This window comes from Xenopus laevis, chromosome 1L (assembly GCF_017654675.1).
Source record: "Xenopus laevis strain J_2021 chromosome 1L, Xenopus_laevis_v10.1, whole genome shotgun sequence".
NCBI lineage: Eukaryota > Metazoa > Chordata > Amphibia > Anura > Pipidae > Xenopus > Xenopus laevis.
In genome coordinates, this window is record NC_054371.1 from 173,885,190 (window position 1) to 173,912,557 (window position 27,368).

Sequence of the window (27,368 nt, forward strand, 5' to 3'; positions counted from 1 at the left end):
ATCTGATTGGCTGGTTCTTAGTATAGACGCCACCCTCCTGGTGATTGCTGAACAAGGATGAGGCAGCCCTAAAAATCCAAATATGCCCGGAAAACACATATGGATATGAGGGCAGCGCAGCGCCAAGAAGTACAAACAATGCTGCCAGAGAAAGAGTTAAGCGTAAGCACTCCGCGCACAACTACCTATCCCGTGCCTGAGGACTGACAGCGCCCGCCCCTAATGGGTGTGGCTTTTCCACTCACCATTGCTGCGCTGGGAGCCGGAGTGGTGTGAGAGCGGTAGAGTGCCCTAACAGCGAGTGAGATACCGCGTGGGGCGGGCCCTTTACCTGCCCCTCACAATAAAACTCGCTGAGAGGATGTCTCCCGGGCTGGGAGCTGGGCTACAACAGAGAGGGGAGTCCTTATTTGCACCAGTTCTCTCTGTTTACATCTCGCTTCGACTCTGACAGCAGCCGGTCAGCGCAATGGCAGGAGTGGCCAATACGAAGTCGATAGTGTTGGGAGTTCTGGGGGTCGTCTTTGTGGTAGTTGGTACTGTCCTGGTGTTCCTGGTACCTATAATGATGGATCAGCAAGTAGAGAAGGTAAGAACCCCCTGTGGGCTGCTCTTGTGTCGCAGGTATAGTTGCACGTAGTCTGTACTAACCAGCACGACTCAGGTGTGCAACAGTACTGTGCCGCTTCCCTAGCAATCGCATCGCACTGCCGCAGGCTCTCTTTCTACTACTTCTACAACTACTTTATTTTATAGGTGCGAGGCAGCTGTAGGGATGAGGGTGAAAGAGTGACAGCAGCAGTCTCTGACAATATGTTGCATCTGTCACTCACACTCGTCTTTACTCAATTCTGCCTTGTTTTAAAGTTATCCCCCCCCAGTAGTTATCATTATTACCCTTCTCCTCATTACAGTACTCATCTCATTCTTGGGACAGGGGATTGATCATATTTGGGAAAGCTAAGGATTAGTTCCTAGCCATGCATTTCCAAACTCCCAACTGCATCTGAACTACAATTCCCAGCATCCCCCATTACGTTTCAGCCACGGATTGAACATCCTTGTCCAAACTGTATAGGTTATTTTCATTTGCCTCGCTTACCCGAGGCATTGTATGGCATTGCTGATACCATGCAGTACTGCCTCTTCCTCATTATGCTTTGTCAATTCATTGGATGCACAAAATGCTTATTGTATAGTGGGTAGGGCAGAGCTACTATGGAACTTGTATAATTGTATAAAGTGGCTCTCCCGACATGCAGGATCAGTGCTGTGGGAATTATTTAACTTTGCCTCTACATTTCTAATAAAGTTACTGATATAGAAAAATGATGCTTTAATTTGAGGGCAGTTATTCACAGGAAAAAAGGGAACATTCAGCCTAAATTCGATCTGTTCTTCATTCACCCTTGTTTCAGGACCTGTTGATAGGAGGAGACCTAACAGTAACAGTTTGAGGAGAAATAATGCTAAAAATTGTCCTTATGTTACATTTAATTTAATACTAAGCTAATATTTTATGCGAGTATGTTATCATAGATATCGGTTCCTGCTCCAGTGGAGCTTGCAGTTCAATTCCCTACTACAGCCACACAAATAATTAAGAAGCCTATTGGGCTATTGTTTATTTGAATATACAATGGTACTGTTTTGGGCAATTTGGAACCTAAAACATTTATTAGTCCAAGGGACAACACCAAGGGGCACATTTACTTAGCTCGAGTGAAGGATTGGCTACTTCGACCATCGAATTGGCTACTTCGACTACGACTTTGAATCGAACGTTTCGAACTAAAAAACGTTCGACTATTCGACCATTTGATTGTCGAAGTACTGTCTCTTTAAAAAAAACTTCGACTTCCTACTTCGCCACCTAAAACCTACCGAGCACCAATGTTAGCCTATGGGAACCTTCCCCATAGGCTTTCCTAGCAATTTGTGGTCGGAGGAAAATCGTTTCGATCGATGGATTAGAATCCTTTGAATCTTTCTTTTTCGAATCGATTTCAAATAGATTTTTCCTTCAATCGTTCGATTGGACAAAATGCGGTAAATCCTTCGACTTCGATATTCGAAGTTGAAGGATTTTACTTTGATGGTCGAATATCGAGGGTTAATTAACCCTCGATATTCGACCCATAGTAAATGTGCCCCCAAGTCTCCTTTAATATCCCCATGTCTAATAAACAAAGCAACTGTCAGTTGGAAGTGCAGAGTGCCATGATTCCGAGCAACAGTCGTGTGTCAGACAGTAGCACTTTCATCCAATTGACATTGCAGGGCAATTGTTTCCTTGAACTACTAAAAGTCTAAACACCGAAGCATCAGGTATCCACCCCATGTGCCTTTGTGTTTAAATGTCCTATGTGATGTCAACGCAGCAGTGTAGCGAAGTCATCTTTTTGGGCTTGCACAAGAACAGACTCCGCACAAACTATTGGCCATAAAAAAATAAATAAAAAAATAAATCCTGTTGGCATTCGTGATATTAGTCTTGTATGTTTCTTGAGGCATTAACTAATGACATTTTACCCATGGATTATCTGTGATCTGGCTGTCCTCTTAAGATCATAGATTGTGCCCTATTGCCTATTGGCTTATCCCTGTATGTTACAGTTAGACTCGTGGCATGTAGCGGTTTCACCGCCGGTAGAAAAATGGTGGAACCTGGTTGTGGCCCCTGTCACTGGCTATATTTGAACCAGTCGTTATTGATCTAAAAAATGTGCATCTGCATGTTTTTCAAGCTGAAATTCATCTGTGCCTTACATTTTAGGAGGATTCGCATTATAGTAAATTACAGATGGCATGGCCGGATGCACTTCAGTAAAAAGGATATTTAATTTATTTCTAAAAGTGTATACAGTTATGTTGCTATATACATGCTTACAAAGACCTTACTTTCCATTCTTAAAATTACCCACTTTAGCTGGTATTCCTTTCTTTGGTTTTCACTTGCAAGTTTTCACTTGCAATGTCATGTCTGTCTAACAGAACATTGAGCCATAAGATGGCCATAGACTTGCAGATTATTAGCCTATGTCAGAAGAACCATCGTCCGTGCCAATCTTATGACCTGCAACTAACCATTTGGATAAATATAAAGTATTAAAAAGAACAAATCACACAATGCTCGGGCCATTAATTGACAGACCGCAATCGTATGAAAGTTATGTCCGACAAATAGTATTGACAGTCTCCTATTTATATAGTCAGATACATGCAGAGATAGACGATATCGGTAGACAATATAAATCTTTTAACCTGTCCAATCAACTGAATGATTGATCGCCATGGTACGAAAAATGTCAGGACACACTGTCCAAAAATAATCCGAACCTTTGTTTCATACAATGGTATCTTTGGCCATCTTTAGTAATGGGTTATATAGCCATCTCTTCCATTTTAACTGGTAGTATATGATTTATTACTTTGAAGTGGGTTGTATCTTATCAGAATGATCTAAAACTGCAGTAAAAGAAAACATTACTTGACTCTTGTTTTTATAATTGTGTCACTTTGTAAGGTGGTGTAAAAAAACAACTGAAAACTGTCATTTGAGGTCACTCTCCTGAACCCCCTGAAGTTTTTTTTGTAAACTTGGCTAAAAAGAAAGTTCCCTAAGACCAATTGTATTGCAAAATTGCAACTGCTTATACAATCACAGCAAATTTCAACTGACAATTTCTGTCCGTACGAACTAGTTTGGTAAATTCTAGATAAATAATAGTTTTTGTGCTGAGGGATTAATCACTCTCATAAACAGGTCTAAAGATTATCTTACGCAGCTGTGTTTCAGAGTCCAAAATAACACAAGTCTACTAGACTCTTGTACCTGTGGGTTATATCACAATCCTCCTCAGCTTTCTATTTAGAAAACATATTTTCCAAGATGAACTCCCTCAAGACTGAATATTTTATAAATTATTAAATTTGTTTTCGGATAGGGAGATGCTTACGTTGCTCAAGGTATTCCCATGTTTGCGATTCTTCTTCCAAAGATGGTAGAAATTCCACCATTTTTCAGGGGGGGGCAGAGCTACATACCGACAACTTTAGCCAAGTGAATAACCTGTTGAGTTGAAGCCCCATTTCATGGGTCATACAAGGTGTATGGCACACATGCACATAATGATGTTGCATACAATCATGCATAACGAGTGACCACTGTGGTGTCAATTTTTTTGACACAAATGGCCACCCACACTACGAACTCACTCCCGTTACGGCCTCAAGCTCACAGGGGCTATTTTAATAAAGAAAAGTTTTCCCCAACTGGAGTGCGGATGTAGCTCACACACTTTGGGTGACAGGTGCCCTTTAAGGAACAGTGATACAAATTATGGGAAAAGTCCAGATTACAGACATTTCAGTTTTGTGTAATGGGTTGTGACTGGAATCTTGTGGCTATAATATATATATTAAATACATTGTAATAAGTTTTTTTTATTTATGGTTTTTGAGGAGCACCCATTCTATGACATAAATACTGTCTGTGAGAGTGGCTTTTATATGATTAGTCATGTAAATTGTAGACCTAATGCTTAAGCATACTTTTGTGCAAGATTATCCAGTAAAATATTTTTTATTGGATCTTTTAATAATGCAGGCAATTTGTTTTGTTTTTAAAGTCTATAATTGTTCTGTATATGATCCTTTTTAAGCGGCAATCAGGGTCAGGGATCAGTTAATTAAATCATTGCTAGAATATTGCTGTATGAAACAGAGTGAGTCAAATCTAAAGATAAAAAATAGGAATAATCCCATAGGGGATAATATTTGTCTGTCGCACTTGCCATTAGGCAGTTATGTGCCCTTTTGTTTTATACCCCGGTGCAAGTAGCAATAGAAAAAGGTTTACCTGGTGGGAGATGTTTACTAACCCATAAAGCTGACTTGTTTTGTACCCTATGACATTACATCAGCGTCACGTGACAGGAACCACATTAGCTGGGCGTTGTCGGTAAACTTCCCCCATAATGTCTCCAGCATCGTTATATTTGTCATGTGACATGTCACCCTGGGAAGTGCTATTTGGAATGCAAAGCAACAAGAAGTAGTAAATAAAGCAGCAGCACTCCGGTATTTTTGAAAATTTGTAAACCTTTACTTAAATGCCATAGGCAACGTTTCGGGCTACGCAGGCCCTTTGTCAAGCCATTCACGAAACGTTGCCTATGGCATTTGAGTAAAGGTTTACAAATTTTCAAAAATACTGGAGTGCTGCTGCTTTATTTACTACATGTATACTTTGCCCTGGCAGGGGGTACGGCGTGCACCCGGGGCTGCAAAGAGCTTAATCCGCTTTTGAAGCACACCTTATCTACATTTACTGCAAAGCAACAAGAAGGGACCTGAGGAGATATGACTTTATTAATTTTTTATTTGTGAGTACATTTTATTTATTCTTTTGAGTTATTTTTATTTAAAATGTGTGTGTACATTTTCATATGATATTCTAGCAGTAGCTGCTCCACACATCGCTAAAGCCATGTTTTAATAAAACTATACTTAGTACTTTCTGTCACCTGCTTTAGTTTGTAGAGCTAGGGCATCACACAACTGGGACACACACCCTACTCGGTAGAATGTACTGTATGGCTATGTTAAGGCATGCAATGTCAAGCAAAAGAAGTGCCACCAGACCTGTGTAGCCTGAACCATATTTATTAGGGATGCACCGAATCCGGGATTCGGTTCGGTATTCTGTCTTTTTTAGTGGATTTTGTACCATAAGTAGAGCCCACACACTCCACGGGTGTTTCGATATGTTTAAATGCAAAGAACTGCATACTCATGAGGGAAAACAAATCCGATTTCATCCCTGTTGTTTTAATGGGGATTTACAGAGCCTGCTGTCTATGGTAGCTACAGGTAATGTATTGCATCAGAACTGCTGTGAAATGATGTTGAATTATGATACCTAAACTGCCTAATCCAGTTTTGTAGTTAAAAAGTGTGCCTCTCACTAGAGCAGTGCCAGAGAAATATGCATGATAGTTCTCATATACTGCTTGTGATGCATCACTTCAAATGGTGCCACATCAGCTCTTTTGGTTGGCAGTGGACTGTGTTGTGTAAGCGCAGCAAGATCCTGGCTTTAGGGAGCCTGGGTGAATGCATGGTGCATTTGGCTTGGACACTGTAACTTTACCTCTGTGCTTTGTACTTTCTTTCAGCCCATGGTCCCATCATCCCTTTGTGTCCTGCACTAAATTCTTTCATAAACTCTGACTTAGGGGGTGGAGGTGGCCTCTGCTCAGAACCTTTCTTTTTTTAAAAAAATCTCTTACTCTTTATATTCCTGCAAAGTCACTAGTTTACATACTGGCGCTGCAGCTCCTTATAAAATATTCATTAAAGGACCAGTAACATCAAAAAAAATTTTTTTAAAAAATTGTTAGTATACATCGAAAAAAACCTCAAAAACAAATGAAACTTTAAAATCGCAAAGCCTTTATTAAAAATTATTTACAGAAACTCCACTCTTCAGAAAAGATGACACGGCGACGATTTCTCCTCCCTGGCTATCTCCTATAAAGTAGGCAGGGAGGAAAAATCGAGCGTTGCACGATGGATTGCCCGATCGCTTTCTGAAGAGGAGTGCAAGCGGAGTTTCGGTAAGTTATTTCTTAATAAAGACTTTGTTATTTTAAAGTTGAATTTGTCTTTGTGTTTTTTTTTTTTTTTGATGTATACTAATGAATTTTTAAAACATTTTTTTGATGTTACTGGTCCTGTAAAGGGACAACCACAACATGTTGAATAACTGATGCCAACAATGGTTTTTACATGAATGTGCAGCTACCGCCTTTAACTGAAACACATGGCCATCATTTATAATATGTATGCATGGTTTTTTTATGTATCTTTCTTTTGATTTTGACTTTTGTTTTTCATCCAGCAACCCAGAAATATACCTCAAACCATATATGAAACGAATACTGGGGAATGTTTTAAAATGGTGAAAACAGAGTCCCCCCAGTTCACCAAAAGAAACTCCCCAGATCCATAATCGCTTGCATATGATTTTTAGAGATATTTATTTATGGGTATAAGGTAATAGAGAAATTCCTTATGTGGTGAACTTTATTTTCATTCTTTTCATACATTTAGTGCTTTAATTTTTTATACACTTAAGGGCAGATATAAAAATGCGAGTTTAATAAATAAACGTTTTAATTCCTATGGAATTTTTAGAATTGTATTTATCAATGGGTAAAGTTAGCACTCATCATTGGATAAACACGGTTCTAAAAAATGAATAGGACATGGGTGAGTTTTGGTTTTTTTTTATTATTAATAAAAGGAGAAGTAAAGCTTAACTAAAGAGTAGGCTCGACATGTTGTACATTATGTTTTGAATCACCCCTGCAGCATCATCTTATATTACAGAGCAACCTAATTTTCTGCTTAATAATTTGTGATTACCCCTAAGCTTAACTTCTCAAAAGCTGCTCAGAGCCCACTGAGCATGTGATTGTCGCAGACACTTTCCAAGATGGTGACCCCCTGTGCAGGACCGCCATCAGATATCTCAGGGCCCCATACGACAAAAAAGCCCCACCTACAGGTCCGCCCCCACCACACAGTGAAAAAACAAAAAAAATATTGGTGGTCAGGGCCCCCCATAAAAAAAACATTTGTGGCCAGGCCCCCCCATTAAAAAATATTGGTGGCTAGGACCCCACATGAGAAAAAAAAATTGGTTGCCTAAATTGGTGGCTAGGGTCCCTTAAACGTCCATGCCTTCCCGAAGTCAGATGGGGGGCCGGCTAATCAAGTAAGTGTGGCGTGGTCTGGCGGCCCTGCCCCTGTGACAAGTCTGAAGTCCTTGATCATTGCTGCCATTGAGAAGCTGAAACTTTAGGCTGGTGCAATAAGTTCAGTATATAAAATATGGCATTTTTGGCCATATTCATTTTTAGGGTTTAGTTCTCCTTTAAGCTCTAAATTCACAAATCTGCTCCTTAGCAAATGGATGCACAATAAACCATAATGATATAATACAATCTGAAAAGTATTTCCCTTTTTGTCTTGCCGTGTGATAGAAACACCCAATAGACTTTTTTCCTATTGTTTTTATAAAATTACTCATGAAACCTAAAAAGGGTGCTTTCTGTGGTAATGTTATACCAATAAACTGAATTGTGTAAAAGATGCAGGCTTTTGGGATTTAAATATTGTAATCTTCATCAGGCAAATGTTTTATGCAAATTTGCACAAAATGATACTCGCTTGTAGCGCTGAACCCTGAGGAAGTGCCGACTATACAGGGACGAACCACATAGGTTTTCATAACTGCACACCCACTGTTATTATGCTTTCACACTGTGTGATATAATAAAGCCGGATTGATATTATCCAGCCTTTTCCTTACGGAACGGTCAGCAATACAAGCGAGAATCACTTTGTGCAAATTTGCAGTATTCGGGAGGAGGAACCAAAGTCTCACGATGGCTGCGATTGGCAGGGGAACGCCGCACACTAGGATGAGCTCCGCCATACTTGCTTCTCAACTGTTGCTAAATGTATTATGCAACACTGTTCTCTTTTTCTGAACTATGTCTAACATGGCCAAACTCTCTACTACTCTCTACTACTTGTGTTCCTTACACATCAGCAAATATTCATTTGCTCACAAATGCGGAAAAGGCGATCTAAGTTTACTGGCGGTAAGCATAGAGCATATATGTGTCTGCAGAAAGAAGACTAATGTAGGAAATGTTTAGTCTGCAGATGGTTCCTTTAACTTCAATACATTGGGATAGCAAATCACGGAAAACAGCAAAGAGCAGAATACCTGCTATTCAATCTTTATTGTGCATTCCACAATAAAGATTGAATAGCAGGTATTCTGCTCTTTGCTGTTTTCCGTGATTTGCTATCCCAATATATTGGTTAACCCTGTGGTTGCCTGTGACGGAGCACCAGTGCAAATCAGGAATATTCAATCAATGCTGGGTGCATGTGTGTTACCTTTGAATGAGATGGTTCCTTTAAATATGATTGATTACTGCTTTTCTCCATATATACATTCAAACGAAAACATCCACCACTCAGGAAAATATGAGTGTGATCTCACATTGGAGCCTCGTCAGAACCTCCGTACATAAACCCTGTGTTTGAATAATTCATTATGCTCTGTGAATGCTAGATGCTTTTGTGCTCATATACTGGTATGATTTGCAAGGACCCAGGCATTTCTTTTTTAATTTTCCAGGGTGATCCTTGTTGGTCTGTATTTTTCATATTAAATGATAAGAGAAAACTCCTCACTTGGCTTGAAAGAGTAGGAGACTTTTCATTTTTCAATAGAACGTCCCAAGTTATATGATAGCACGCTTGCTTATAGACAGGAGTTGGTTAGAACTGATACTTGGAGGATGTTTTTTTTTTTTTCTACAGAGGTGCAGGTAGTCCGTTACCAACAAAATAACGAGTCTTTTATACTTCACTTATCCTTGTAAAACTGTTATTGTAGGATGAATATTAAGGGACAAAAATGGTTGATTTCAGAAAAATAGAAAAACATGTAGAAATATTTTTGGAATGTTTTGGGTGGGCAGGGGTGTGGTTAGAGGCTCATGACCCTGTTTAGACAATTTGGCCCTGAACACCTTTCGTTCACCCAAAAGATCAAGGATAACACATAGAACAAAAAATAAATAAATAAAAAAAGTTTAGCTTCAAGCCCCACTACATAGTAGTGTTTGGTCTGTTCTTCTAAATTGACATCTGCATGAATTCACTATGCTTTCAGAGGAATACAAAAGCATCATTAAAGGGAATCTCTACAACCATTTTGAGCAAACATCCTTCATACAGCTTGATAACGTGGAAATTCCTATACAGCTTCCATTAAGAAATGTGTATTTAGCACGAATCTCTATATAGACACCTCCCAGCATGGCCCCATCTATCTTTTTTCATCCCAGCTCACATGGTACCCAAGAGTAGTGCACCAAGAATATCAGATTGCTTGTTAGAAATTCCATGGAGCAGCTGCGGCACCTCATATACATACAGCAAAAGTATACTTACTACTATATAATGTTTTTTCAGGACCTCTTTTACAGGCTAATGACATCCAATGTTTTTTTTAAGTAAACAGATTTTAGAATTAGTTACCTCTATTATGAAGTCTCTTGAGCAAAGGACAGTTTAGCAGACACATGCAGATCCATTTGCCTTAGCTTAGCTCTGGTAAGGAGGTGTTTTCCTCTTGTTGCTACAAAAACTGGAAGAGCAGACTAAAAAGAGTAATATATTCAGGTAGTTACCTATCATAGGTCAACTGTTAGTTTTTTTTTCTATAACTCGAATGAACTCACAACTCGAATGGTTTCTTATTTAAGAAAAAACTTGACTCTGCGAGTTCGAGTTACGAAACCAGAAAAATTTAAATAATCAATGGTATATTTTCGGATTCAAGCTATTTTCAGGGTTTGGGTATAATAAATCTTGAAAAATTCTAGTTTTTTTTTTTTTTCCAAAAATTTTGTGGAAAAAAACCTAAACCCTAATAAATAACCCCCTCAAAGTTTATCCAGAAAAGAGTGTAATTTCCTAAAATAGGAATATTTCATTCATACAGAACCCCACTATTTTAAAGGGATGGTTCACCTTCCTATGCTATAGAATCGGCACATTTTCAATTGGTCTTTATTACTTATTTTTTTTATAGTTTTTGTATTTGCCTTCCTCTTCGGACTCTTTTTACAACTTTCAAATGGGGTCACTAGGGTTGCCACCTTCTGTGCAGTAGAACTCTGGGAAGGGGGTGGGGCCACAATGTATTGGGGGCTGAGTCATGTCAATCATAGGAAATCCTGCCCGGTTTTCCTAATTTGCACTTCAAAAAACCAGGCTGTCTGGGTCGAAACCGGACTGGTAGCAACCCTAGGGGCCACTGACCCCAGCAGCCAATAAACTATTGCTCTTTCTGGCTACAATTTTGTTGTATTCATATTCCTGTGTCTCTTTCAAACGACTGCCTTCCGTTTGGATCTTAGCAAACCGTTGCGGAAATAAAAGCTAAATAGTTCAAAAACCCCTTATAATAAATGAAGACCAACTACAAATTGTCTCAGAATAGCATTCTCTGCATCATTCTAAAAGTTGATTGAAAGGTAAACAACCCCTTTAAGATTTGTACAAATAGTTTTTGCCTTTTCAGTTGTTTTTTTTTTTTCTGTTATAGGGTAACTCCTAATTACAGTAAAGCTTGCCATAGACGCAAAGATACTATTGTGCGAAATTAAGATATTTTTCTTACCATGGCAATTGGTCATTCAGTCGATCAGACAGGTTTAAAGATTTATATCGGCTAACGATAATATCTCTGCATGTATTTGCCTATCTGACGATGAATGACTGTCACTACTATTTGTCGCTCATAACTTTCGTACGATTGTCTGTCAATTAACGGCCCGAGCATCTTGGGATTTGTTCTCTTTACTACTTTTTATTAATCTGAATGGTTAGTTGCAGGTCGGAAGGTAGGCATGGACGTTTGTTTGTCCGATATAGCCTAATATTCTGCATGTCTATGGCCAGCTTAATCTACGGATGTAACAGTCTGATTTATCTCTGTGTGCAAGTTAACCTGTTAAACACTTGCCCCAAAACCTGCTTATTATGTTTTTAAGCTGGTGTAGCTAAAATGAGTGTTTGAATAAGTGGGGAAATTATACAAACCAGCCGTTTATTTCAGGACATCTCTTCTTTTAAGTCTCTGGGGCTTTTCTAAGTGTTGTGCAAGAACTGTAATTCTTGGAAAAGGAAATGTGTAAGACAAACAATCTCATTAACCAAGGACAAATAGCATCTGCTTATATCTATCCTGCAGGTTTTGTGTACAGGGAGGCTGGTGAAACAAGTTTTCTTAGTTACTACCCAAACCCTAATGATTTCATCCATTAAAATTAAAAGATTCCTTTGGGCGATCACACCATAGTGGTGAGATTCAGCGTCATCACCTTTGAATAATTATAAAAACTGGTTTGTGAGGAGGAGCAGACAGGTGGTTTTGAGATCACACTACTCTCAGCAGCTTAAAGCAACACTCATCTCTTCTAATCCTGCTGTGTGCAAATCCTCTCGCCCTAACTCTGCTTGTGTATATAAATAGCTACTTTTGTGTGCATTTGTATACCGATTCTTCAGTTAAAAATTGCATCCAACCCTTTCACTGCCATCAAATTTAATTTGCATTAAAGGGGTTGTTCTCCTTCTAAACTTTTTTTCAGTTGTTGTTGTTTTTAGATTGTTCCCCAGAAATAAAGACTTTTTTCAATTACTGTCCATTATTTATTTTTTACTGTTTTTCCAAAATCTAAGTTTACATTTGAATTTTCCTGTCTCTAGTGTTTGAGTCTGGCAGCTCAGTAATTCAGGTGCAGACTCTAAACTGTTACAGTTTTGCAACATTTAGTTGATACATTTCTCAGCAGCATCTCTGGAATATTAGCAGCTATTGTATCAATTCTAACAGCTGCCTGTAATGAAACCCAGGAATTCTACTCCGCAGGGACAAAGACAAGAAATGTATCGGCTAAATAGTTTACAGGGTCGGCGACCCACCCTCCCAGAGCTGCTGTAAAAGGTGAAAAATTAGACTTTACACTTCAATATTCGAAAAACTGAGACACAGAAAATAGAAAGAAATTGGAAAAAGTCGTAATATCTGGTGATCTATTTGAAACAACTAGTTGTTTGAAGGTGAACAACCCCTTTAATGTCTAGCAGATTCATTAACCTTTTCTTCCCCATGTCTTTGGGTTCAAGGCAACCTAATGTAAATCTGCTTGAATCTTCAGTGTGATTGCATCCTAATGTGATTGTTCCTAATATGTAAATTAAAAAAAATAGAGGCAATTACATTACATTTCGGATAATTGAAAAATATATGAAACAATAATAATATACAATATTTAGGCAAAAAAATGGCTCATTTGCATAGCCTTATGTCTCCCAAGTTGGCAAAATAGCTATAGGGAAATCCCATACCTGTAATAGCTATAGTATTATGGAGATTCCTAACTAATATAGATCAAAAATCCACAGCAGCATTTTTAAGGTACCACTGCAGAAATAAAAGGTACAGGTCTGGGATCCGTTATCCGGAAACCTAATTTCCAGAAAGTTCAGAATTATGGAAAGGCCATCTCCCATAGACTCCATTTTATCCAAATATTCAAAATTTTTAAAAATAATTTCCCTTTTCTCTGCATTAATAAAACAGTAGCTTGTACTTGATCCAAAGCAAGATATAATGAATCCTAATTGGAAGCAAAACCAGCCTTTTGGGTTTATGTAATGTTTAAATAATTTTCTAGTAGTTAAGGTGTGAAGATCCAAATTACAGAAAGATCTGTTATCCCAGGTCCTGAGCATTCTGGATAACAGGTCCCATACCTGTAATAGTAAGCAGAAAACCATAAAAGTCTCCTTTCTGACATATTTTACTCCAGACTACCAAACTTCATAGCTTTGCACCTATTGCACAGCAATATCTCAAGCCATTTGCCTGTGAATCATTGCTCATTGGTCTTAGTAGTGACATACACTGCAACTGCACTATTACTTTATATGACTTCTTATCTGACATCTCCTCCTAAACTGTTTGCTTTGAATGCCTAAAAATAACATCATTCTCTAGCGTCCATGGTAATGCAAACAACTGCTTTGGGTTTACATTTATTATGTGCAGTAGAATATTGGGGCCTTTTCTGCATAGTATGTGTATGTGTTTCGAATGTACATCTGTTTTCACCAGGATGCCACCAAAAATGTAAATTTCTCTAGTCCTGGAATTTACAGTTATTAATTCCATGTAAAATGAATGTCACCTTGAGTCTTCTAAAGTCGTCTAAAGCTAAGCCACCATATTTTAAGACCAGCCCAATAGATATCTGGCCAATTGCTGACCAGATATTGATTGGACAGGCTGTGGTTTAAGTGCAATACATGGGTCTGTAAGCTGGTAGCTTGTAAAATTAGTAGGCTACCTCTTCTGACCTCTTTACATTGTAAATTGCTTCTTTAAAGAGATACTGACACCAGAAATTAACTTTTTTTTTTTTTTACATAGGTCATATCATTGTCTTTGTATGCTATTTATAATATTACCATAGCATTTACCCAATGCTTTTTCATTACCTATCTGATTTCCCCCATGCTGCTTGAGGCGGCTGCCATGTTTGTGTAGCACTAGTCCGTTAGTATTAGAAATTGTAACTGGCAGATTGATAAGAGACAATCCGATTGGCAAAACACTCCGGTTTAGGAACTTCAAGTAAGAGTTACTTGAAAACACCATCAACATGACCTATAGGTTATGTACATTGATATTTTGAAGACTAGTTTTTTTTAGTGTCCGTATCCCTTTAAGAATGTACAGGCTTTTTTTTAATGTAAAGAATCGTGGGTGTGTCAATAAAAGAGAAGGTGCATTCTCTCTGCTATTAAAAATAAAGTAAAATCTTTGAAACAGACTGCCTACTAAATCAAAACCATAATAATAATTTTAATGGGATTTTTTTTTTTCTTAGGTAGACTTTAGTTAGTCGTTTAAAGCATGACATATTTTTGACCTAGTGTTCGTATCCTTAAGCAGAATGTAATTTGAGCATCTTCAACGGCAAAGCATCTTATACTCCATCTGTGTAATTGCAGATCTCCAGCAAAAAAAACATTAAATGGGTTGTTTACCATTCAACACATTTTTTTTCAGTTCTGCAGAAATTAAGACTTTTTTCCAATAGCTTTCTATTTTATATTGTGAATAATGAAGTTTTTAAAGTTTCATTTTTCACCTTCTTATGTCTTTCTAAACTGCTCTAAATGATACATACGGTAAGTTGATATATTTCTGATCTTCGACCCTGCAGAACAGAATCCCTGAGTTTCATTGAAGGGGTGATTCTCCTTTATGTTGACTTTAAGTATATTATAAAATGGCCAATTCTAAGCAACTTTTTAATGGGTCTTCTTTATTGTTTTTTAATTATTTGCTTTTTTCTTCTGACCATTTCCAGCTTTCAAATGGGCGTCATTGACCCCATCTTAAAAAAACAAATGCTCTGCCAAGCTATAATGTATTGTTGTTGTTATTTTTATTACTCCGTTTTCTATTCAGGCCATCTTCTATTCATATTCCAGTCACTTATTCAAATGAACGCATGGTTGCTATGGCAATTTAGAAATATGTGTAGGAGAGGCCTGAGTAGAAAGATGAGTAATAAAAGTAGCAAGTACAATACATTTGTAGCCTGACAGAGCATTTGTTTTTAAATGGGGTCAGTGACCCCCATTTTAAAGCTGGAAAGAGTCGGCAGAAAAAGATAAATAATTAAACTATATATAAAAAAAATAAAATAATAATAATAGAAAAATTGCTTAGAATTAACCATTACTAAAAGTTAACTTGAAGGTGAACCACACTTTATGCTGAACATGTGCACCCTGGACAATTCATTTTCCTCGACCTTTCCTTTTAGATGCTCATCTGTGGTGTTTTATAGAAATTAGCAGTGATGTTTAACCTGCTGTCAGACAATTAACAGCATCCTGCTATCACATATAGATTATATAATACACCCTTTTGTATGCTTTCTGTATATTAGACAAGCCCCTCTGGACCATTAGGAAGTTTTACCTACTATTTGCGTGTGAGCTTGGCACCGCTCTGTTGATAACTCATGAGACTACTGAGGATCTTCCCATGTGTCTGTATATTTTGTGAAAAGCTTTCATATTATTTGAATATGTAAAATGCTGAATATTGATACATAACCATCATCTGCTGTTCCCAGTAACATTTCAGCTCTATAATGGGTGACCTACTTTGTTGACATGGTTCTGTCACATCCAATTACCTTTCAAACGGTTGAGTGCTTCTCTGCACTGCTGAGCGTTGACTTTCTTTCAGGCAAAGTAAACAGTCTCTGAAATTGTCCATTTTTTAATCTTACTTTGTTCTTTGTTGTGTTTTAAACATTTCATCAAGTGATCTAATGCATTTGATTTTTCCCCCATAAATTGTTACTTCTAGACCTGGTGTCGTTTTTATGCATTAATTCTATAAAATATTTAGACCGTCCTGTGTTAGGACTTAGACAGACCCTCCATGTGTTTCTAGACATTAATCTCACAGTGCAAGAGACATGGCACCATTCAGGGAAAGTGCATTGCAGGAGAAGCATGAGCCACTAGCCTGGATGGTTAACATTCAATCCAATTCTAGACATTGCATTTTTTTTAGTTTCAGGATGTGATCCAAACTGCAATTAAATGTTGTTGCAATGAGTAGCCTCTCTGGGATTTCATAAGTAAATGATATTCCATTCTGTGTGCAACAAAATAATGGTTAAAAGTAAAATATCTGCTTAGAGTTGTATGAACATCTTTCAGTCGCACAAGTTCGTGTCTGGTCCGACACAGTCCCGGATTTATTGGAATGCTAACAAAACTCTGGCCTAGGGCAGCAGGATTTTACATTTGTTTAAATTGTGCCAGAACACTGGGGATGTGCAGGAGATTTTATAGCTTGTGGAATCTTCCAATCACTAAATCCCCAGCGCTCTGCACCAGACGGTCGGAAACTTGCATGCAAATTCTTTTTGAGGGTGGATGTGGATATGGGGACCTCCTGACCTAAGGGTGCACAATTTAGAAATCCAGACCTTTATAAGTCTGCAGTCGGCAAACCCCAGCCACCAATTTGGTGTGTGTTTTTTTTAAAGTTTTGTATTTCATGAAATTCTGAAGCTAGTTCCTGGGGTTCTAAAGCACAACCAGATTAACCAACCAAAATATGTTGGGATCTGACCAGCCTCTACCTCAACTGTGGATTTAAATATAGTGGGTTAGTTTCTGACCACTTTCTGGTATGGCCCAATCCTTTCCTGTGATTCAGAAATGACTAGTGGAAACATTGGATATGATATCTCCTAATGTTTGTGGATCATCTCAAGATACCTATTGATTTAAATATAAATGTGGATTGGCTTTGGGCAGTGCTTGTGTGCTGCTGGTGTTCTTCCTCCGTAGCCTTTTGCAGCACCCAGGTTTTGCCGCAGGACCTTGCCAGCCCTCTATAACTTCATTCCCAAATGTGAAACTTGATCATTGTAACCACTGTTGAGTTTCTGACATGCACTATATGCACACTGATGTCATTCATTTTTGTGTATGTTCATATTATCATATCACTGCTGCACAAACATACTTGGTGGTTTTTGCTCATTGGGTTTGCTCAATGATCAAGCCTGCATTCATAACATTTATGTTATGGTTTTCCGATGAATGAATGTTGTGTTGTTTGTCAAACGGAGCAGTGATTAAAACGATATTTGCCCACCATTAGTTGCTTGATATGAGCCATGGAAATGCTGCCCGTAAACTCCAGCAAACAATTTCTTGTCACTTCCCGTGAGTTGATGGCTTACATGATGATAGGCACATCGATAGGCTTATTACCAGGCTGGAACAACCAACTGCGGTCAGACTGATTTCTGTGAGCATGGCTCATTACACAAGAAAAGGGAATAGTTCAAAGATCTTATGATTATAAGCAGTTTAAATGACAACTTTTCCCCCATGAAAATAGGCACTTTTTTAAGCTACTCAAAGGTGACAACTCAGTCTTCTGGTGATTTCAGCATCTTAATGCACCTGGATCAGCTTGCTCTCCCCCCCCCCCATACCTACACAGTAGTTTACTAATATAAACAGAATCACAAATAATTTTGCTAGTGCAAGGTGAAAATCAAATTGGTTTAAAGGCATACACAACCCTTTGTATTACCCATTAGCTTGAAAGCTCTGAAAGGCCCTTTATCTGGAAAACCCCAGGTCTCAAGCATTCTTGATCACGTGCAGGGTGAAAATCAAATTGGGTTAAAGGCATACACAACCCTTTGTATTACCCATTAGCTAGAAAGCTCTGAAAGGCCCTTTATCTGGAAAACCCCAGGTCTCAAGCATTATAGATTATAGATCCCATACCTGTATACCAAATATAAAGGATACCTTTATTTCTTGTTTAAATATTGGCAAATAATGCTCCTGAACTTAGAAAAGCTTGTGCTAGCTGAATACTTACGAAAGGAAAACCAGACACTCCTGCTGAATATTGCACTTTGTAAGATTGTCAAGTCACTGACTCTGCAAAATTCACAGGGTTAATGGGTGGAACTGAGGACAGAGAAAGCTTCTTTATCTCTGCATACGTGTGTGTGTGTGTGTGTGTTAGCTTTTAGTTAGCCATTTACCGTTCCTTTAAAGGGAATGATGAGATTTAAAGGAGAACTTCTTCCCTTCTTAACCCGTTAGTTAGATACTCTAATACTAATGTACTACTGCTGCACAAATATGGCAGCCCCCTCATAAAGGAACAGGGTAGTAAGAAAGGTAAATTAAAAGCATCAGGCAATTACTTTTATGGAAAAATAACATTCAAAGACAATGTTATGATAGATAATAAAAAAAGTTATTTTCTGATGTCAGTATCTTAAGTTTTGGGCCAAAGCCACCATAACCCATATATAGCAGTGAAAATCTGTGCCTCTAAAGATGCCCCAGTAGCTTCCCATATTATTTTCTGATTATTCACTGCAAGTGCTCTGTATTGCTGTCAGTTACCTGAGTTTAGGGACCAACTTCAGCTTCTATGACAGACAAACCTTATTTGCTGCTTGCTGGTTTGGAACAACCCCTAAGATTTGCTTCTGAAGAAAGTGAGCTCATTGAAGCCTGGATCATTACTACCATATAGATGCTGAACCTTCAGGCTTGTGAAATAAGTTCAGTATATAAAATAGGCATTTCTAGCCATATACATTTTTGGGTTTAGTTCTCCTTCATGAGTGATCTGCAGGCAACTGGCATAATGTCTGATTCTATTCTTTAATACTGCATCTTTATTTGAATAAATTGTGAGCACATTTTCAAAGCAGTGGTTACAGAATGGCAGAAAGCTATTCTTAGTTGCAGAAATATAAAAGAAAAATATAAAATATAAAATAAAGCAGTCAGAGCCCTTATCTCATAGTGCTACTTTTTTCAAAGCAAGTTTTGATTGTTTTCACAGACTGGATAGCCCCTTTAATTTGATGATTAACTTGTTTGAGCTGTTTCACATGCCTCTAATTCTGTTAGTGAAGGAATCTGTAGCAAGTGGAAGTGAATGGAATCTACTGTTTTTCTATACAGTCTTGCATTGCAGCACATTATATGGGAAGTCTGATCACAATAGTTAAACTACATAAAATCTGTTCTCTTTGATCCCTTGAATCCGCTTTTTCAGATTTGCAACATCCTTAATGGAGCAGAACCAATCACCAGGGGTGTCGCACCTATCCTGCAGAACTGCTGCCTGGAAGGGTCACTGAGTGTGTGCTATTTATTCTTATGACTAATGCAGTCCGATAGACTTCTGATGCTTTCTTGCAGCTGCAATACTGTGTCCTTTGATTTTAGTTGTCAGAGCTCTTATTCAAAGGCATGTCTGTCTTTAACTTTCCATTTGCACACCTTGGGTGGGTTCAGTTCATATTAACCAGTGTCTATTGCACATACAATTTTAAACCTGTTAAACAGATATATATCTGTTTAATATAAATCCGTTCTATTCTGCACATTACTGTACAGCAAGAAATTATTTGATAACTTATCTTCCAAACAGAATGTAATGGAATTGAGTCATCATCACATGGTGCACTAGTATAAAGGTTGAGCGTTACAAAAACACGCCATGCAATTATATTTATGTGCATTATTACCATATTTGCAGTTGCACATCTTTTTTTTTTTTTTAGACTTCTGCAGAAAACAAAACCCTTATTGTGGTGTGAACTGTTTTTTTTGTCTCAAGGGATAGGAAGTATCTTAATAGAATTTGCTAAATTGAAAGCATGCAAGTGATTAAGCACAGGCTTGGCAAAAAAATGTATATGTTGGTGATAGAATCATGTGTCACTGGTAGGGTTCACCTGGTTTTCATCAAATGTGCTTATAGAATTAGAAATGATGTTTGATGGCACAGTTGCCCAGCTCCTGTTTTGGGAGATTTAGGACATTTTCCTTTAAAGGTTAATTGTGAACAAACTATCCTCTCCGGCAGAACCATGGGGATCAAAACCCACAATCTCAACATACGTGCTGCCCATTATGAACTGAGATGGGGAAGTGCACTGCTCTGCGGTTAAGTGAGTATTTGTGTGGAAAGAACAGTTATGAAATAGCTGCTTATCATCAATGCAAATTTGTAGGCAGTGAATGTTTTCATAATAAGCTCCCCTTGGAGTTTCAACCTTTGATCAGTGTCGGCCATAGTTCCAAGAATATATTTTACAATAAATAAGTGTTTTACCCCAAATCTCACCATAACTTGCCTTGAAGCTGAGCTCCCCCTCTTCCTATATAGGACTATCCAGGGATGCAAGCCCCACCGTTTGGGGACCACTGCTTTAAAATATATGCATGTAACTTGTGCTTGTTTGTTATAGGGATACACCAAATCCAGGATTTGCCTAGCATTTGTCCTTTTTCAGCATGATTCGGATTCAGCCAAATTAAAGTGCCTGGCCAAACTGAATTCTTAAAATCATGTGACATCACACAAACAAGGAAATTGCATTTTTATTTCTCCTGCTGTGCTTGCAGTTCTTTTTAACCTAAATGCTTATGCAAACTAGGGTTTGGATTCTGTTTGGGATTCGGCCGAATTCTTCATGGAAGCTTTGGGATTTGGCTGAATCCCAAAATAGTAGATTAAGTGCACCCCTAGTTGGTTATAATATGTGCTTACTGAATCCACTATTGTCACATGTGTATATAGATATATATTGTGTGTATGTGAAATGGAAATACATGGAAATATGTGCTGCACACTTATTGAATGCATGGTTTGCTGATGGGCACCATTGCTTCTTTATAAGGAAAGCTGTTACCATCTGTTTTTTCTTCTTCTGTAATCACACTTTTCATAATAAGCTTATGCTTTTTAAACATCTTTTGTTGCACCTGTCTCCTCCTGCTCACATATTGTACTAACTTACTATGCCATATGCCCCTCTTTTCTGTCAGAAATTGGAAGCCTTTTTCCTTGTAAAATTAAAGCACATTTTTCCTAATGATAAAGTCTGCTGTGTGGCAGTGGTGGTGCATTTGTTTAAACTCTAAATCATGTCTTAATGTCCCCTTGAATTGTACTTATCTTTTCAGCAGATGATAAATTCTGTGGCTGTATGTATAGGCTTACATCTCCTTCAGCCTTGCCATATCATTACATTGTCCCTTCCTTATAGATGCATGTCATATGGGTATTTTCGTTATCCAAGTTATGTAACTCCATGACCCTCCACAAAGCCACAGTTTATAGCATAGAACTGTTGATAGCAAAGCTTTAAATCATTTTTTCTCTCTCATTTTAATGTTGAAACCTACGTAGAAGATAACCAATCCCTCCTTAGTAAAAAGTATTCTTGACATTTTTAAAAAATGTTTAATAAGCTGTGACTTACAGTATAAAGTAGATATTTGATATTCTTTTCTTACGTAATACTATTGAAATAAAAACATTTATTCCCCCAAAAATTAATTAAATTTTGGAACACTGTTATGGAACACTGGGATATTTTGGCAGTTTTTGTCTGCCACTTTTCTCTTTTAGTTGCCTTAAGACATGGAGCCAGAAAGGCCGATTGGCTAGTGGATGCTGATGTCGCCGGAAGTTTCCTCGTGAGGCAACTTCGGACGACTTTGGAAACAAAGTGATCCGAGTGCCATCCCGCCGGCGATTTACATTCCTGCCGGCTGGAAGGCAGTTTGTGGAGATTAGTCTCCCGAACAAGAGGAGATTTGTTGCTGGGTGACTAATCTCCCTGAATCTTGGCGTGTGTCACTGCCCTTAACATTTAGAAGAAATGTTGAGCAAATAACATTGGAGGATGAGGAAATAACCAATTCAAACAAAGATAAAGGGACAAAGTTTGGGTCACTCTCACTAGATTTACTGAACAAGATGCTGCTCTAGTAAAGCATAGTTGTCACAGTGCAAGACTGATAGTTTGTCCACTTACAGCTTTGGTTTTGTCAATTTCATGTTCTGTTGCACTGAGCAATTTTATCAGCCAGCAAGAAACAGTCCTAATGTCTGTGTACATTTAAGGCATGCTCAGGAGTCTACTACTTTTTGCAACATTTGGTGAATGATTTTTAAAATTGCTCATGATTGTACACAAGACCCTGGGATATAGTTTCAGGGTGTCGACCATAATAAAGATTCAGGTGGACTGTAACATAGGCATCGGAACTGGGGCGGGGGGCTACAGGGGCTGCGGCGATGCGTTTTCAATAGTCGCCCAAAGTAGGCAACTTTGGCGACTATTGAAAACGCATCGCCGCATCTGCATTAGCGCAGGCGACTTTTTCATTCTTGCCTATGGGGAAAAACGCCGAGGCAGTTTGGGGAGATAGCCGCGCAAAAGACGAGGCGATTAGTCGCCAGACAACAAAATCTCCCCGAATCTCCTCGTGTGGCCTTACCCTTACACAACACAAGGGATTAAGCATTGACACAGTTCTTGTTGGGAACTGTAACCGTTCAGTTGAGAGATGTGACTATTTATAAGGAATTATCTTTTCCACACCCTGTAAACTTACTCCAACTACCTTCAGTTCTTGTTATAGCAACACCACCCAGCACCATGAATCTGCTGACAGGGAGTCTAGTTTCTTCTCTGCCTGGTAGTTGAGATTCCCCTGTGTAGCCCCAGGGTAGGCGTTGTAGCTGAGACTTGTTAATTACACATTAGCCTTACAGAAGACTGTCAAATGTTTCATGGTTGTGAAGTTTGTTTAAGAAGTAAATGTACACATTCCTGTTTATTAAATTTTTATTCTTAAAACATCTTATTATAAATATCTTCTTTCCTTCAGATGTTCCAGCTGTTCATTTTTGTGTAGATTCTATGAACCCAATTTTAAATAAAAATGAATTAGCGAATAAATAATTCTCCTGGAAGATGCACTTTTTTGTAATTGTTCATTTTAGAAGTTTTGGAATCTTACACAATCATTTTAAAATGCCTTGTGCCTTGGTACAGAGCAACAGAAAACCAATGAAAATATATTTCACTTCCATAAATAACTGCTGATCTTTGCTGAATATATTTATTTTGTCTTATTCCCTACATTCCCTGCTCCACCTTTCACCTGTCCCCCTATTCTCTACAATCAAACATAATTGCCTGATTGGCATAATAATTATTTTAGACAGTGTTCAGTAGGTAGAGGCATTACAGTTGCCTTCCACGTACCCCTTTTAAACAATTTAATTTGCATGTTATTGTGTATTTTGCATGTTCTGTAACAATGGATATATTTTACTCATAATATGAATGTACCTACGTTGTTTTTTTACTTTCCTTATCCAAACCATCCTTCAAAGTTTATTCTCTTAAGTGCCACTCCTTGCTGCAGAGGTCAGCAGAAAGCGTGAGGAATTCATATATATATATTCATAATAGGTTTTGTTCATAGTGTAATTATTTTAAATTAATTTTGCACATGTTCTAAAGATCACTGGAATCTCTGTAATATGACCTGTTGAGGTTTCTGTAAATAGGCATGCCACACAAGGAAATTCTATTTCACAGCCAGATATAAAAGATTATTTGTGTGGCCAAAAGCTTAGCAATGCACAGTCCATTCGTCCTTCCCCATTTTAGAGCTGAATTATGGTGGTATTGGCCCTATGAGTTGTTAGCAAAAGTTTGGTTACCTTGAGATATTAAGATATTTGATAAGAGGTAAAGCTGGGAGATGGTCAGTTCAATGTAAAGATAAGAATTTGCTGAAGATCACAGCAGATCGTCTTAGTCACTTTGCTGCATATATTTATTTTGACACCCAAAATGATCCCATTTGTTCGTGTTTATAGACTTTTTTGTTACAACAGGACTGTCATGCATGGGATGCTTAGAGTTGTAGTTTGACTAGATCTTGAAGCCCCCAGTTGCTCATCAGTAATCTGTCTATAGTACATATGTTTATCGAGGCTAAATTATTGGGAGCATGTTCATTTGACGTTTGTTCCATGCATGATTACTGTTCATTGTTTCTGCTAACCGACTTTTCCCCTCTGTTGCAGAATGTCCGCATTGATCCGTCCAGTGGGTTTGCGTATGAGATGTGGCGAGACCTACCTGTTCCATTCTACATGTCCATCTACGTTTTTGAAGTTGTTAACCATAAGGAAGTGTTATTAGGAGAGAAGCCACTATTAGAAGAACGTGGACCTTATGTGTACAGGTAATATGGGAACATAAAACTTACCTGGTTTACTAACACAGGTGCGCCAGTGCCATAATCCATAGCATTGCAGCCAATCAGCAATTAGTTGTGATTGCTCAGATGCAGTTAAAATAATGGTCATATTTTTAGTTGATCTGGGTTACTGCACTGACTCATATTTGCTCTTAATGGCTGGTTCTGTGCTGGTGAATCATCCATGCTCTGGTTCGAATCCAGTATTTTTCATATGGTGCGCATAGACGGGAAGATATTTGCTACTGAGGAAATATCTATATTTGTCTAAATACCGAGCACCAAATACTCTTGTTATCCTCTGATGCCTTCTGTTATCAAAGTGTGTTGCGTATCAGTTGGGAAAGGGGGACTAATAGCTGGGAATGGTCTAAAGGGCAGAGTGGTAGCATTTGGATTTATGTAACATATTTCTCAATCCCAGCACAGCAGCTGCTCGGAGCTTTATTACAACATGGCAGTCTGTTGTAAGGGATATGTTAAAAGTTGGTTTTCTGACTATTACAATAACTGTCAGAAACAAGCTGCTGTGTCGCAATGGGGGCAGCTATTAAATTGAAAAGGCTCAGGTTACACAGCAGATAGGGGATGAGCTCTGTAGAACATAATAGTGTTATCTGTTATCCACTATTTAACCTGTGCCATATAGCTTTTTTTCAATTTCCGCCATTTCAACACAGCTGCTTGTTTATTTGAACTAAAGTAGTGTTTCTGAAGCAAAAAGATCAGTTGTATCAAAGCAGGGCAACAGTACATGATATTTTCATCACTTTAAAACACTTTCATTTTTGGGTTACTGTTCAGATATGCTGGCCTTTCGATATTTCCTCTGCTTGCATTAACTTTTATATCCATACCCAAATTCATTAAAATTTAGTCTTTTGAAGTTATTTCTAAATCGAATTGCAGTTGAAAGCAATTTATATCTCTTTTTGTTCTCTGGTTCTGACCCCTGAAACATTGAAGCTGAGGTGAGTTTTCATTTGGCATTTGCTACCTCTTTTCAAGAGTTGAGACGTGCAGTTCAGAGAATATGAAGAGCCAGGCAGTTACATTTACAAATAACTTTATAGCTACTGAAAAATTACAACTAATGTATAAGTATAAATTGCTTAGAATTACGTTTTTTATGTCATTATGCAAAATAGAACCGTTTTGGGAACCATTCTCCATTAAAGGAGAAGGAAAGCCCCAGGGCGCAAAACCCCTCCCCCCCTCCCGTGTATTGCCCCCCCTCCCTCCTCCCCCCGGGCCTACCCCTCCCGCTGGGCAAATGCCCCTAACTTGTTACTCACCCCTCTGCGCAGGTCCTGTCCACGGAGTTCACAGTCGCCATCTTCTCCCACGCGCGTCTTCTTCCTGCTCTGACCGGCGTCTTCTGGCGCATGCGCAGTAGGATCAGGTACCGGTACAGCTCTATTGCGCATGCGCCGAATGTCACAAAGTTTTCCGATTTCACTTCGTGACATTCGGCGCATGCGCAATAGAGCTGTACCGGTACCTGTTCCTACTGCGCATGCGCCAGAAGACGCCGGTCAGAGCAGGAAGAAGACGCGCGTGGGAGAAGATGGCGACTGTGAACTCCGTGGACAGGACCTGTGCAGAGGGGTGAGTAACAAGTTAGGGGCATTTGCCCAGCGGGAGGGGTAGGCCCAGAGGGAGGGGGGGCAATACACGGGAGGGGGGGAGGGGTTTTGCGCCCTGGGGCTTTCCTTCTCCTTTAAGCTTTTGGGCCGTATTTACTGACATAGATGTAAAATGCTGTATTAGTTTTCAGAATCCATAGAATTGGTGGAACAGTAGCTTAGAACTATCTGTGTTACCTTACAGGGAGTACAAGAAAAAGGAAAACATCACCTTTAATGAAAATGGAACCGTTTCATTCGTGGAGTTTCGTACCTTACATTTTGATCCTGAGAGGTCTAACGGCAAAGAGGAGGATCATGTTGTAGTGCCAAATATTCTGGTTTTGGTATGTTTTTGCCTGTAAATGTGCTCATAATTAATGCACAGGAATTCCTCAGGAGATCAGTTTTATTTTTTAACAATGAGCCTTTAAACATTATAAAGTGCTCCATGGAGCAAGGAATAATACAAACATATTCCTGGGGTATGGTTTTGGTAACTTAAAGGGGTGGTTCACCTTTAAGGTTATTTTTAGTATTTTATAGAATGGCAAATTCTAAGCAACTTATAAATAAGTCTTTATTTTATTTTTTAATTATTGTTTCTTCTGACTCTACAAAGCTACAAATGTATTTGTATCGCTACTTTTTGTACTTATCTTGACATTCAGACCCTCTCCTATTCATCTTCCAGTCTATTTTCAAATCAATGCATGGAGCTGCCAAATAAAAAGCTCAATAACTTAAAAACCACAAAATATAAAAAATAAGTCCAATTGCAACTTCTCTATCACTCTATCACTCTCTACATCGTACTAAAAGTTAAATGAGAGGTCAGCAACCCCTTTAATAGGGAAAGTATGCTCTAGTTTTTCCTTATATATTCTATAAAGAATATATATATATATATATATATATATATATATATATATATATATATATATATTTTATATATTCTTTATATATTCTATAAAGAATAAAGAGGTCGCCAAATGAGCGGATCTTAACCCAATATGCCAACTAACGTCAAGCGATATCGGCCCTGGGGCCGAGCGATCAGATTACAATGCTGTAAATGAGCGCAGACGGGGCACAGGACCGCATCAAACTTGCCAGATCATCTGCCCGATTTTTGGCCTGATATCAATCGGGAGACCCTGTCAGGAGCCCCCACACATGGGCAGATAAACTGCCGAATCGGTCTAAAGGACCCATAACAGCAGCTTTATTCTGTCCGTGTATGGCCGCTTTGAGTCTAGGATGTTAACGGTCATTGCAGTTATATTTCTTAAAACTTTCTAGCCTCCCCAAACAAAAAAATCACCGTCTGCCTATGGTTGTTCCACTTAATGCTCTGTCCAGGACCTTATTTGTCTCACACTAACAACCAGGCATTGGTATATATGT

General features: G+C 38.5%; 1 protein-coding gene across 3 annotated transcripts in view; it reads left to right on the forward strand.

The window, feature by feature from the left end:
- The first annotated feature begins 233 nt into the window (after positions 1-233).
- scarb1.L (scavenger receptor class B member 1 L homeolog) overlaps positions 234-27,368 on the forward strand; it is a 54,031-nt gene continuing 26,896 nt past the window's right edge. The window contains exons 1-3 of one of the 3 annotated variants that reach the window (XM_041567298.1): positions 234-589; positions 24,161-24,321; positions 26,167-26,308. In XM_041567298.1, coding sequence (XP_041423232.1) covers positions 470-589; positions 24,161-24,321; positions 26,167-26,308 — 423 coding nt within the window. In that variant the 5' untranslated portion in view covers positions 234-469. The remainder of the gene's footprint in view (positions 590-24,160; positions 24,322-26,166; positions 26,309-27,368) is intronic. The other 2 variants (XM_018262581.2, XM_018262574.2) reach the window with 2 other exon arrangements.